Here is a 16,031-nt window from a genome sequence, read left to right as displayed (position 1 = left end):
GGCAGCGCTGAAGAACAACTGGGTAATTCGATTACTTTAGTCGCCATTTGTTACGGATGATATTTCTAAAAAACATAATTAAAACGTAAAATTAAAATACAATTATTCATTCATATCTGCACAGTAGAAGTGTATTCAATGACTAATAATAACAAAGATATATCAATAAAAATACGAATCTTTGGAAAAGAGTTGACGATGGGTGGTGATGACTAGTTGCCTTCCTTCTAGTCTTACACTGCTAAATTAGGGATGGCTAGCGCAGATACCCCTCGTGCAGTTTTCCGTGAAATTCAAAATAAACCAAACCACACATGTTTAAACTATTCTTATAAGTTATATTTTTTATTGCAGAACTAAGTATGATATTTTGTTTTACATACAAATAAATATATATTCATTTCTATTTACGTTATCCTGTATAAGTAGCTTCATAATATTCGTGGTTAATATTATAGTATAATACAACACGACCATGCTGATTCAAATTGGGTTTCATAACCACACTTAGTACAGTCACTATGACAACTGTGGTTCACCTACCTTCGATTCTGGTACCAGGTTTTCACTTGTGTTTCTGTCAAATTCAGAGCTTCTGCCACATTACTTCTGTCTGTCACACTAAGGTATTTTTGACACCGGAACTTCCGCTCTAAGAAAGCCAACTGCGACTGAGTGAAAGCCGTCCGACGTCTTCTTGGCTTTTTATTTTTGCTATCAGTTTTACTTTCACTCTTTGTAATTACAGGAGAGGCTGTGTTTTGAGATGAATGAACAGAACTAGGAATGCTGCTTAATGCATTCACTCTAGATTCACTCTTTGACTGCTCGGTAGATGGCAGCGCTGAAAAACAATTGTGGGTAATTCGATCACTTGAAGAGTCGCCATTTGTTGTGGATGATATTTCTAAAAATAATTAAAATAGAGTTATTCATTCATATTTACACAGTAGAAGTGGAGGATATTTCTAAAAATAATTAAAATAGAGTTATTCATTCATATTTACACAGTAGAAGTGACTAATAAGCACAAAGATATATAAATAAAAATAAGAAACTTTGTAATTCGAACGCCTTAAAAAGGTGATCATTCTTTATCATGGACGAACCAGTTTTTAGACAAATTTTTATTTCAAAATTAATGCTAAATATTACTCTTAAAATTTGAAAGAGAATTAATTACCACATTATATTTTATATTATGTTATGTTACTATGTTATATTTTATACTATATTATGTTACTATGTTATATTTTGTATTATATTGTTACCATGTTATATTTTATATTATGCTATGTTACCATGTTATATTTCATATCATATTATGTTATATTTTATGCAGTTCTTTGAGGTTTAAACAGTACAGAGAGTTAAAAAAAAGTTAATTGTTAATGTGTGAACCAGTACGTATTTAAAATGTTAAGCGTGGTTAACTGTACGTTTCTCATCATGAAACTTGAAATAACTGTTACAGGTTAGTTTTCATAGGCGTCGGAACCGAAGGTGCAGGGTAACCCCCTCTCCTTTCAATCTCTCATTCCACACTCTGCATGTCAAGCGAGGCACTCCTAGTCTGCAACTCCTTCGTACACTATTGGTCTCAGAAAAACTGCATAAGTTATTCCTAATTTCGTACTTTTAGGCTAGAGCAAAGACAGCTCGTCAACAGCTAATCTGATCAAAAAGTGGGTTTTAATGGTCACTCGTATAATGCACCCATGGCTCCAAACTGCGATGCGAGATTTTTTTCAGAACGTGAACCATGGACCTTCTGATTCACAGTTTGGCAAGCAAACCATTAAACCACGCTCGACCCTGATAGTTGTAGAGTTTTTATTTATTTCACTTTCTTTACATTAGCCGAAGTTACCAAACGAGAATTATTCAGTAAATCGTGCACTTGTTGACCACATGTAGAAATTATTTACAAAGAATAAAAATATTTAAAAAAAAACGGGAATAACATGATTTAGGAAGAAATATTCAAGTAGTGAGCGAGAAAGATATCGCGTTTTGTGTTTGATCTATAAAGTTACTAGACCGGAAACAAAGTTAAAGACCGTTTGCTGTTGAAGTCTGAGACCTAAACGTCTAAAGAAACGAATTTTCACGCTCACATCGCGTGTAGAATTCAGCTTCGCCTATTCATAATACGCCAATGACGCGCTGGTACAAATTGGATTGACAAACAGAGGAAGCGAACAATGCTCACAGTTGTTTCCCGCGTGTGTTCCCAAGTCTTACAAACGACCACCCTCTGCCTCTATCCGCATGTAACCTCCGCGAAGTAAGGCACGCCGCTGTCGTAACGTTAGGTCATTTCTCTTCAAGCACCGACTTTCCGAATACTAAAGCCTGTAATTTCAAGGCGGTAGGGTCGGGTTCGAGCCCCAGAGGTTATCGCTAATGATGATTTAAAAATCTGTTGTACCAAAGACCCCAGCTGACTTTCCTTTCTTATAAGAACTTCTGTTACTATGGTAATAACACCCGTGACAATAAAGCACGCGGGAAACAAGGCTTGACAAAACAGGACGTCTTTTCACGTACAAAAATCGTCGTAATGTGAATAGAAACAAATAGTCGTATACGTTTTCTGATGATAATTCTTACATTCATTTCACAATGTAGGCTTAGAAGAGCTTCGCTACGTGGAACTGTAGCAGTACTGCAACGAAAATGTTAAGACAGCGCCAATAAAGAAGTGTATTGAAACCGTGCAGGTTAAGTCCACTAAACTTACATCACTTATGAAGAGATTATGTAACGGTTCTTATACTTTCGCAACGGATTTACTTACTCATTTGAATGGTTCACGATATAAAATTTAAGAAAAGAAAGATTATATTTCTAACTGAAAAATACTTGTAAGAGAAAATAACGTAATAAAGACATCCACACAAAGACCATGGTACGAGTTTATTTATTGTCATGCACAAATCCAACTGCGGGTATTGAAACTCGAGTTTTAGAATAATAAGCTCTCAGACTTACTGGAGAGACATTGGGGTTATAGATCAAGTAAACGTGAACGAAATGAGGGCAGTAAGACGTCTTTACACATAAAATAAATGGGGCATTATTTGACGAGTACAAAAGACTGCTGAAACCAACCTCACATGAACTCGAAGAGAAAGACTTGTTTGTTTCGTGCAGTTACTCAATAATTTTGAACTAAAAGGCTACAATTTAACAAGTTGTTAACCGTTAACACCTGGGATTCTCTCACTTGAGGAAATAGTGGATGGAACCTGTCACTTTTACAACACACACTTTGTCCCAAATCGTTTAGTGCGTTTATCAAAGACATGATGAAACGAATCTGTGTCTTTCAACTTATGTCAGGACTTTTATTGGATGGGAGGACTCTATGCTAATAAATTTGTTTGTGATTATGTACAAACCTACAGAAGAGGCCATTTGCGCTGTGCCTACTATGGTCATCTAATTACAAACATTTGCGCTATGAGTCATTATGGTTTACCGCGGAGCCAACGAGGGTTAATTACTAAAATAACAATTATCATACAAGGGTACAGTTACAAAGACATGACCCCCTTATTCATTTACACCCCTCCTCGATTCGAATTTTGGTGTTGGACAGATCACACAGAGCTTACTATGTAGCTTCGCGCTAAAACAAAACAAACGAAACTGAAGCCTAAACTAGTAGTAACTGAAAGACATTAATTAATTAATAGTTTTCTTCTTATATACAAGCAGTATAATGTATTTATTGACATTAATTTAATTAACAGTTTTCTCCGTACATAAAAGCTGTAGAATGTATCTATTGACATTAATTTAATTAACAGTTTTTCTAACATACAAGCTATAATATGTATCTATGTACATTAATTTAATTAACAATTTTGTTCTTACACACAAATTGTAATTATTGACATTAATCTAATCAACATATTTTCTTAGATACAAGCTATAATATGTATCTATTGAGATTTATTTAATTAACAGTTTTTCTTACTTATAAGCGGTAGAACGTATCTATTGACATTAATTTAATTAACAATTTTTTCCTTACATACAAGCTGCAGAATGTATCTATTGATAATGATTTAATTAACAACTTATTCTTACATACAAGCTGTAGAATGTATCTATTGACATTGATTTAATTAATAACTTTCTTCTTACATACAAGCTGTAGAATGTATCTATTGACATTGATTTAATTAATAACTTTCTTCTTACATACAAGCTGTAGAATGTATCTATTGACATTGATTTAATTAATAACTTTCTTCTTACATACAAGCTGTAGAATGTATCTATTGACATTGATTTAATTAATAACTTTCTTCTTACATACAAGCTGTAGAATGTATCTATTGACATTGATTTAATTAATAACTTTCTTCTTACATACAAGCTGTAGAATGTATCTATTGACATTGATTTAATTAATAACTTTCTTCTTACATACAAGCTGTAGAATGTATCTATTGACATTGATTTAATTAATAACTTTCTTCTTACATACAAGCTGTAGAATGTATCTATTGACATTGATTTAATTAATAACTTTCTTCTTACATACAAGCTGTAGAATGTATCTATTGACAATGATTTAATTAATAACTTTCTTCTTACATACAAGCTGTAGAATGTATCTATTGACAATGATTTAATTAATAACGTTCTTCTTACATACAAGCTGTAGAATGTATCTATTGACAATGATTTAATTAATAACTTTCTTCTTACATACAAGCTGTAGAATGTATCTATTGACAATGATTTAATTAATAACGTTCTTCTTACATACAAGCTGTTTAATGTATCTATTGACAATGATTTAATTAATAACTTTCTTCTTACATACAAGCTGTAGAATGTATCTATTGACAATGATTTAATTAATAACTTTCTTCTTACATACAAGCTGTTTAATGTATCTATTGACAATAATTTAATTAATAACTTTCTTCTTACATACAAGCTGTAGAATGTATCTATTGACAATGATTTAATTAATAACTTTCTTCTTACATACAAGCTGTAGAATGTATCTATTGACAATGATTTAATTAATAACTTTCTTCTCACATACAAGCTGTAGAATGTATCTATTGACAACGATTTAATTAATAACGTTCTTCTTACACACAAGCTGTAGAATGTATCTATTGCTAATGATTTAATTAATAACTTTCTTCTTACATACAAGCTGTAGAATGTATCTGTTGACAATGATTTAATTAATAACTTTCTTCTTACATGCAAGCTGTAGAATGTATCTATTGACAATAATTTAATTTATAACTTTCTTCTTACATACAAGCTGTAGAATGTATCTGTTGACAATGATTTAATTAATAACTTTCTTCTTACATGCAAGCTGTAGAATGTATCTATTGACAATAATTTAATTTATAACTTTCTTCTTACATACAAGCTGTAGAATGTATCTATTGATAATGATTTAATTAATAAGGCTCTTCTTACATACAAGCTGTAGAATGTATCTATTGACAACGATTTAATTAATAATTCTTACATACAAGCTGTAGAATGTATCTATTGATATTGATATAATTAATAACTTTCTTCTTACACACAAACTGTAGAATGTATCTGTTGATAATGATTTAATTAATAACTTTCTTCTTACATACAAGCTGTAGAATGTATCTATTGACAATGATTTAATTAATAACTTTCTTCTTACATACAAGCTGTAGAATGTATCTATTGATAATGATTTAATTAATAACGTTCTTCTTACATACAAGCTGTAGAATGTATCTATTGATATTGATATAATTTATAACTTTCTTCTTACATACAAGCTGTAGAATGTATCTATTGACAACGATTTAATTAACAACGTTCTTCTTACACACAAGCTGTAGAATGTACCTATTGCTAATGATTTAATTAATAACTTTCTTCTTACATACAAGCTGTAGAATGTATCTATTGACAATGATTTAATTAATAACTTTCTTCTTACATACAAGCTGTAAAATGTATCTATTGATATTGATATAATTAATAACGTTCTTCTTACATACAAGCTGTAGAATGTATCTATTGATATTGATATAATTAATAACGTTCTTCTTACATACAAGCTGTAGAATGTATCTATTGACAATGATTTAATTAATAACTTTCTTCTTACATACAAGCTGTAGAATGTATCTATTGACAATGATTTAATTAATAACTTTCTTCTTACATACAAGCTGTAGAATGTATCTATTGACAACGATTTAATTAATAACGCTCTTCTTACATACAAGCTGTAGAATGTATCTATTGACAACGATTTAATTAATAACGTTCTTCTTACACACAAGCTGTAGATTGTATCTATTGATAATGATTTAATTAATAACTTTCTTCTTACATACAAGCTGCAGAATGTATCTATTGATAATGATTTAATTAATAACTTTCTTCTTACATACAAGCTGTTTAATGTATCTATTGACAATAATTTAATTAATAACTTTCTTCTTACATACAAGCTGTAGAATATATCTATTGACAACGATTTAATTAATAACGTTCTTCTTACACACAAGCTGTAGAATGTACCTATTGCTAATGATTTAATTAATAACTTTCTTCTTACATACAAGCTGTAGAATGTATCTATTGACAATGATTTAATTAATAACTTTCTTCTTACATACAAGCTGTAGAATGTATCTATTGATATTGATATAAGTAATAACGTTCTTCTTACATACAAGCTGTAAAATGTATCTATTGACAATGATTTAATTAATAACTTTCTTCTTACATACAAGCTGTAGAATGTATCTATTGACAATGATTTAATTAATAACTTTCTTCTTACATACAAGCTGTAGAATGTATCTATTGACAACGATTTAATTAATAACGCTCTTCTTACATACAAGCTGTAAAATGTATCTATTGACAACGATTTAATTAATAACGTTCTTCTTACACACAAGCTGTAGAATGTATTTATTGATAATGATTTAATTAATAACTTTCTTCTAACATACAAGCTGTAGAATGTATCTATTGACAATGATTTAATTAATAACTTTCTTCTTACATACAAGCTGTAAAATGTATCTATTGACAATGATTTAATTAATAACGTTCTTCTTACGAACAAGGTGTAGAATGTATCTATTGACAACGATTTAATTAATAACGCTCTTCTTACATACAAGCTGTAGAATGTATCTATTGACAACGATTTAATTAATAACGTTCTTCTTACACACAAGCTGTAGAATGTATCTATTGATAATGATTTAATTAATAACTTTCTTCTAACATACAAGCTGTAGAATGTATCTATTGACAATGATTTAATTAATAACTTTCTTCTTACATACGAGCTGTAGAATGTATCTATTGACAACGATTTAATTAATAACTTTCTTCCTTCATACAAGCTGTAGAATGTATCTATTGATATTGATATAATTAATAACTTTTTTCTTACACACAAGCTGTAGAATGTATCTGTTGATAATGATTTAATTAATAACTTTCTTCTTACATACAAGCTGTAGAATGTATCTATTGACAATGATTTAATTAATAACTTTCTTCTTACATACAAGCTGTAGAATGTATCTATTGATAATGATTTAATTAATAACGTTCTTCTTACATACAAGCTGTAGAATGTATCTATTGATATTGATATAATTAATAACTTTCTTCTTACATACAAGCTGTAGAATGTATCTATTGACATTGATATAATTAATAACTTTGTTCTTACATACAAGCTGTAGAATGTATCTATTGACATTGATTTAATTAGTAACTTTCTTCTTACATACAAGCTGTAGAATGTATCTATTGACAATGATTTAATTAATAACTTTCTTCTTACATACAAGCTGTAGAATGTATCTATTGACAATGATTTAATTAATAACTTTCTTCTCACATACAAGCTGTAGAATGTATCTATTGACAACGATTTAATTAATAACGTTCTTCTTACACACAAGCTGTAGAATGTATCCATTGCTAATGATTTAATTAATAACTTTCTCTTACATACAAGCTGTAGAATGTATCTATTGACAATGATTTAATTAATAACTTTCTTCTTGCATACAAGCTGTAGAATGTATCTATTGACAATGATTTAATTAATAACTTTCTTCTTACATACAAGCTGTAGAATGTATCTATTGATATTGATATAATTAATAACGTTCTTCTTACATACAAGCTGTAAAATGTATCTATTGATATTGATATAATTAATAACGTTCTTCTTACATACAAGCTGTAGAATGTATCTATTGACAATGATTTAATTAATAACTTTCTTCTTACATACAAGCTGTAGAATGTATCTATTGACAATGATTTAATTAATAACTTTCTTCTTACATACAAGCTGTAGAATGTATCTATTGACAACGATTTAATTAATAACGCTCTTCTTACATACAAGCTGTAAAATGTATCTATTGACAACGATTTAATTAATAACGTTCTTCTTACACACAAGCTGTAGAATGTATTTATTGATAATGATTTAATTAATAACTTTCTTCTAACATACAAGCTGTAGAATGTATCTATTGACATTGATTTAATTTATAACTTTCTTCTTACATACAAGCTGTAGAATGTATCTATTGACAATGATTTAATTAATAACGTTCTTCTTACGAACAAGGTGTAGAATGTATCTATTGACAACGATTTAATTAATAACGCTCTTCTTACATACAAGCTGTAGAATGTATCTATTGACAACGATTTAATTAATAACGTTCTTCTTACATACAAGCTGTAGAATGTATCTATTGATAATGATTTAATTAATAACTTTCTTCTAACATACAAGCTGTAGAATGTATCTATTCACAATGATTTAATTAATAACTTTCTTCTTACATACGAGCTGTAGAATGTATCTATTGACAACGATTTAATTAATAACTTTCTTCCTTCATACAAGCTGTAGAATGTATCTATTGATATTGATATAATTAATAACTTTTTTCTTACACACAAGCTGTAGAATTTATCTGTTGATAATGATTTAATTAATAACTTTCTTCTTACATACAAGCTGTAGAATGTATCTATTGACAATGATTTAATTAATAACTTTCTTCTTACATACAAGCTGTAGAATGTATCTATTGATAATGATTTAATTAATAACGTTCTTCTTACATACAAGCTGTAGAATGTATCTATTGATATTGATATAATTAATAACTTTCTTCTTACATACAAGCTGTAGAATGTATCTATTGACATTGATATAATTAATAACTTTGTTCTTACATACAAGCTGTAGAATGTATCTATTGACATTGATTTAATTAGTAACTTTCTTCTTACATACAAGCTGTAGAATGTATCTATTGACAATGATTTAATTAATAACTTTCTTCTTACATACAAGCTGTAGAATGTATCTATTGACAATGATTTAATTAATAACTTTCTTCTCACATACAAGCTGTAGAATGTATCTATTGACAACGATTTAATTAATAACGTTCTTCTTACACACAAGCTGTAGAATGTATCTATTGCTAATGATTTAATTAATAATTTTCTCTTACATACAAGCTGTAGAATGTATCTATTGACAATGATTTAATTAATAACTTTCTTCTTACATACAAGCTGTAGAATGTATCTATTGACAATAATTTAATTTATAACTTTCTTCTTACATACAAGCTGTAGAATGTATCTATTGACAACGATTTAATTAATAACGTTCTTCTTACACACAAGCTGTAGAATGTATCTATTGCTAATGATTTAATTAATAACTTTCTTCTTACATACAAGCTGTAGAATGTATCTATTGACAATGATTTAATTAATAACTTTTTTCTTACATACAAGCTGTAGAATGTATCTATTGATATTGATATAATTAATAACGTTCTTCTTACATACAAGCTGTAAAATGTATCTATTGATATTAATATAATTAATAACGTTCTTCTTACATACAAGCTGTAGAATGTATCTATTGACAATGATTTAATTAATAACTTTCTTCTTACATACAAGCTGTAGAATGTATCTATTGACAATGATTTAATTAATAACTTTCTTCTTACATACAAGCTGTAGAATGTATCTATTGAATTTAATTAATAACGCTCTTCTTACATACAAGCTGTAGAATGTATCTATTGACAACGATTTAATTAATAACGTTCTTCTTACACACAAGCTGTAGAATGTATCTATTGATAATGATTTAATTAATAACTTTCTTCTAACATACAAGCTGTAGAATGTATCTATTGACAATGATTTAATTAATAACGCTCTTCTTACATACAAGCTGTAGAATGTATCTATTGACAATGATTTAATTAATAACTTTCTTCTTACATACAAGCTGTAGAATGTATCTATTGATAATAATTTAATTTATAACTTTCTTCTTACATACAAGCTGTAGAATGTATCTATTGACAACGATTTAATTAATAACGTTCTTCTTACACACAAGCTGTAGAATGTACCTATTGCTAATGATTTAATTAATAACTTTCTTCTTACATACAAGCTGTAGAATGTATCTATTGACAATGATTTAATTAATAACTTTCTTCTTACATACAAGCTGTAGAATGTATCTATTGACAATGATTTAATTAATAACTTTCTTCTTACATACAAGCTGTAGAATGTATCTATTGACAACGATTTAATTAATAACGCTCTTCTTACATACAAGCTGTAGAATGTATCAATTGACAACGATTTAATTAATAACGTTCTTCTTACACACAAGCTGTAGAATGTATCTATTGATAATGGTTTAATTAATAACTTTCTTCTAACATACAAGTTGTAGAATGTATCTATTGACAATGATTTAATTAATAACTTTCTTCTTACATACAAGCTGTAGAATGTATCTATTGACAATGATTTAATTAATAACGTTCTTCTTACAAACAAGCTGTAGAATGTATCTATTGATAATGATTTTATTAATAACGTTCTTCTTACACACAAGCTGTAGAATGTATCTATTGATATTGATATAATTAATAACTTTCTTCTTACATACAAGCTGTAGAATGTATATGTTGACAATGATTTAATTAATAACGTTCTTTTTACATAAAAGCTGTAGAATGTATCTATTTACATTGATTTAATTAATAACTTTCTTGTTACATACAAGCTGTAGAATGTATCTATTGACAATGATTTAATTAAAACGTTCTTCTTACAAACAAGCTGTAGAATGTATCTATTGACAATGATTTAATTAATAACTTTCTTCTTACACACAAGCTGTAGAATGTATCTATTGATATTGATATAATTAATAACGTTCTTCTTACATACAAGCTGTAAAATGTATCTATTGATATTGATATAATTAATAACGTTCTTCTTACATACAAGCTGTAGAATGTATCTATTGACAATGATTTAATTAATAACTTTCTTCTTACATACAAGCTGTAGAATGTATCTATTGACAATGATTTAATTAATAACTTTCTTCTTACATACAAGCTGTAGAATGTATCTATTGACAATGATTTAATTAATAACGCTCTTCTTACATACAAGCTGTAGAATGTATCTACTGACAACGATTTAATTAATAACGTTCTTCTTACACACAAGCTGTAGAATGTATCTATTGATAATGATTTAATTAATAACTTTCTTCTAACATACAAGCTGTAGAATGTATCTATTGACAATGATTTAATTAATAACTTTCTTCTTACATACAAGCTGTAGAATGTATCTATTGACAATGATTTAATTAATAACGTTCTTCTTACAAACAAGCTGTAGAATGTATCTATTGATAATGATTTTATTAATAACGTTCTTCTTACACACAAGCTGTAGAATGTATCTATTGATATTGATATAATTAATAACTTTCTTCTTACATACAAGCTGTAGAATGTATATGTTGACAATGATTTAATTAATAACGTTCTTTTTACATAAAAGCTGTAGAATGTATCTATTTACATTGATTTAATTAATAACTTTCTTGTTACATACAAGCTGTAGAATGTATCTATTGACAATGATTTAATTAATAACGTTCTTCTTACATACAAGCTGTAGAATGTATCTATTGACAATGATTTAATTAATAACTTTCTTCTTACATACGAACTGTAGAATGTATCTATTGACAACGATTTAATTAATAACTTTCTTCTTACATACAAGCTGTAGAATGTATCTATTGATATTGATATAATTAATAACTTTCTTCTTACATACAAGCTGTAGAATGTATCTGTTGATAATGATTTAATTAATAACTTTCTTCTTACATACAAGCTGTAGAATGTATCTATTGACAATGATTTAATTAATAACTTTCTTCTTACATACAAGCTGTAGAATGTATCTATTGATAATGATTTAATTAATAACGTTCTTCTTACATACAAGCTGTAGAATGTATCTATTGATATTGATATAATTAATAACTTTCTTCTTACATACAAGCTGTAGAATGTATCTATTGATATTGATATAATTAATAACTCTCTTCTTACATACAAGCTGTAGAATGTATCTATTGATAATGATTTAATTAATAACTTTCTTCTTACATACAAGCTGTAGAATGTATCTATTGACAATGATTTAATTAATAACTTTCTTTTTACATACAAGCTGTAGAATGTATCTATTGATAATGATTTAATTAATAACGTTCTTCTTACATACAAGCTGTATAATGTATCTATTGACAATGATTTAATTAGTAACGTTTTTTTTTACATACAAGCTGTAGAATGTATCTATTGACAATGATTTAATTAATAACGTTCTTCTTACATACAAGCTGTTTAATGTATCTATTGACAATGATTTAATTAGTAACGTTTTTTTTACATACAAGCTGTAGAATGTATTATTGACAATGATTTAATTAATAACGTTCTTCTTACATACAAGCTGTAGAATGTATCTATTGACAATGATTTAATTAATAACTTTCTTCTTACATACAAGCTGTAGAATGTATCTATTGACAATGATTTAATTAATAACTTTCTTCTTACATACAAGCTGTAGAATGTATCTAAGTCGAACGCCTTAACTCACCTGGCCATAACCGGCTGTTGCGTTATGTACGTTGTGTGTTTTACTATTTCATATAACTGAGAATTTGAATTTGAACTTAATCGCTAATTAAAAGTAAATATGTATTAAATTTATGGTATGTTCCAAGAAGATTGACACACGCAATTTCCTTTCTCTTTAAACATAAATGTATTTTAATATACAAACATAAAAACAATACAATTTATAATTGTTACTAATAGTTATTGCAAATGGTGATTTATATACAACAAGTTTAAAAATTATACTAAGTCTTATATCCGATCTAAAACTAAATATTTTATCAATGATGCACGAGGAGCAAATTAACTCTGGGTTGATATTCTTACACCTCTCTTTAGCTAACAACATCTTTCTTGGGTGGCCTCCCATAGGTTAAAAGTTCACTTTTATCATAGAAGGCATTTCATGTCCTCCTAAAAACAATAATGCCCGCAGTGATTCATTGAAGTTAAACGGTTTGTTACATTTGAAATCTATAATATTCATGGTCATATATCTGTAGTTCTTCTATTAATAGACGTTACTCACAATTATAACTTCCTAGCCTATATATTTTCAGTCTCTCGCCTTTTTATAAGAATTACGCTAGTTTGTAGAACTTTCGACAATCTATTCATGTGCTTTCGTCAAACAAATATTGTTGATTTTCACTTTCAAGAATTCTTTACAAGTTTCGAGAACAGGCGCGACTTGTGCGATATAGTCGACCGCATACGCCATATGAAAAAACAGAAAACTATATAGAAACAAGCGTATGTACTATAATAAACATATAAAGGTTACATTATATATTATATATTAATTTTATGCGCGCCCCTCTAAATTGCGCCTATACATGTGCACAAAATGTTTAAAAGGTACAAAAGCCAAATGCATGCTTTATCAGCTCCGAAGTGGGGATTCAACCCTAAGCATGCTTTATCACATCCGAAGTGGGGATTCAACCCTAAGCATGCTTTATCAGCTCCGAAGGTGGGATTCAACCCTAAGCATGCTTTATCAGCTCCGAAGTGGGGATTCAACCCTAAACATGCTTTATCACCTCTGAAGTGGGAATTCAACCCTAAACATGCTTTATCACCTCCAAAGTGGGGATTCAACCCGAATTCCCTATTTCCTTCAAAAGTACTATTGCTATTTTACAGATTTTTCCCTATGTTGTTAAGATTTCATAACATGTTTACTATTACATAATTTTCATATTATATTTATCTAATTTATGTTTAACGTCAAACATTTAAAATTTATTTTGTACGTAGATACTATTAAACTTTCCGTAGTTTGTTTTTCTAGGGTTTTGCAAATATTGTATAGTTTCTTTCATTAGTTTTTGTAAATATCCTTCATTTCTTCTACGAGGTTTCTGTAATATTGTACAGTTTTTGGTACTGTATTTTTATAAATATCGTAATTTTTCTTTTACTAAAGTTTTGCGTGTACGGTTTTTTTTACTGTGATTTTGTAATTATTTTATGGTTTTTTATTGGGTTTTATAAATATTGTTTAGTTTTTACTAGTTTTTGGTAAATATTGTATTGATTTTTACTATATTTTTGTGAAGATTGTATTGATTTTTACAATATGTTTGTAAATATTACACGGCTGATTTTACTAGATTGCTATAATACTGTACAATTTATTTTTTCTAGGTTTTGCAAATATTGCATTGTTCACTTTAATAGTTTTTGTAAATATTTATCATTTTTATCAGGTTTTGGGAATATTGTGTGGTTTATTTTACTGTGTCCTTGTAAATATTGTACTATTTGTTTGACTAAACATTTGTAACATTGTACAGTTACTTTTATTACGTTTTGTAAAAAATGTATGGTTTCTTTTACTCTTCTTTGTAAATGTGGTACGAATTCCTTTACTAAGTTTCTGTAGGTATTGTATGGTTAAGTTTCTGTAGATATTGTATGGTTAAGTTTCTGTAGGTATTGTATGGTTTCTTTTATTATTTTTTGTAAATATGTACGAATTCCTTTACTAAGTTTCTATAGGTATTGTGTGGTTAAGTTTCTGGTAGGTATTGTGTGGTTTCTTTTACTAAACATGCTGTAAATGTTTTATGGTTTCTTTCATTAGGTTTTCATAAATATTGTATGGGTCTCACTGTTTTTCTACAAACATTAAACTATTTTTTACTAGGTTTTGGTAAACATTATATTATTTTTAGTAGATGTTTGTAAATTTTATGTGGTTTATTTCACTAGTTTTATATATATGCATATATCATATGGTTGTTCACTGTTTTTTAATAAATATATTTTACTGTTATTCATGTGTTTTGACAAACGTTGTGCGATTTCTTATCATTATTCCTTTTATCACATTAATTTCTTACTGTAATTACTTTTACCAGTTTATTGTGCCAGCGGTAAATCTACGGATTTACAACACTAAAATCAGCGGTTCGATTCCTTTCGGTGGATGTACCAGATAATCCAATGTGTCTTTGCTATAAGAAAACACACACACATAACTTATTGTGGTTTCTTTTATTATGATTTAAGATATTGTCTTGTGTTTTTTACTTTTGTAATGTATTGACTAGTTTTCTTCAGTAAGTGATTATGTATATTGAATATATTTTCTATTATGTCAGTGCAAAATATAAATCAAGAAATTTAAATTACGGTAAAATGAACGTGATCACTTAAATATCAGTTTTTTTTAATCAAAAATATCCATTCCAGTATTTAATATTTAAGAGGAGCACGTGGGAACATTGTTGAATAATATGTAACGCATGTAATATCGTGTTTTAGGTTCTAGTTTCATTATCAAGCCTTCTGTTAAGACATTTTTTTTTCGTATTCGACTAATTAAGTCCCGAAAAATGTTATCTAAACACACACATAACCGTTATGTTACTTTTTAGCATAAATCACATAAGTTTCATAGTTTTTACTTTTGTAAAACTCACTTTA

At 28.3% G+C, this 16,031-nt stretch overlaps 1 protein-coding gene across 1 annotated transcript in view; it reads right to left on the bottom strand.

Annotated features, from left to right (window-relative positions):
* Window positions 1-16,031, bottom strand: part of LOC143250005 (barH-like 2 homeobox protein) — a 41,728-nt gene that overhangs the window by 943 nt on the left and 24,754 nt on the right. The window contains exon 2 of the mRNA XM_076500640.1: window positions 544-907. Within this exon, the coding sequence (XP_076356755.1) occupies window positions 544-907 (364 nt within the window). The remainder of the gene's footprint in view (window positions 1-543; window positions 908-16,031) is intronic.

Source organism: Tachypleus tridentatus, chromosome 4 (assembly GCF_004210375.1).
Source record: "Tachypleus tridentatus isolate NWPU-2018 chromosome 4, ASM421037v1, whole genome shotgun sequence".
Classification (NCBI taxonomy): domain Eukaryota; kingdom Metazoa; phylum Arthropoda; class Merostomata; order Xiphosura; family Limulidae; genus Tachypleus; species Tachypleus tridentatus.
This window is presented reverse-complemented; position numbering and strand designations above follow the sequence as displayed.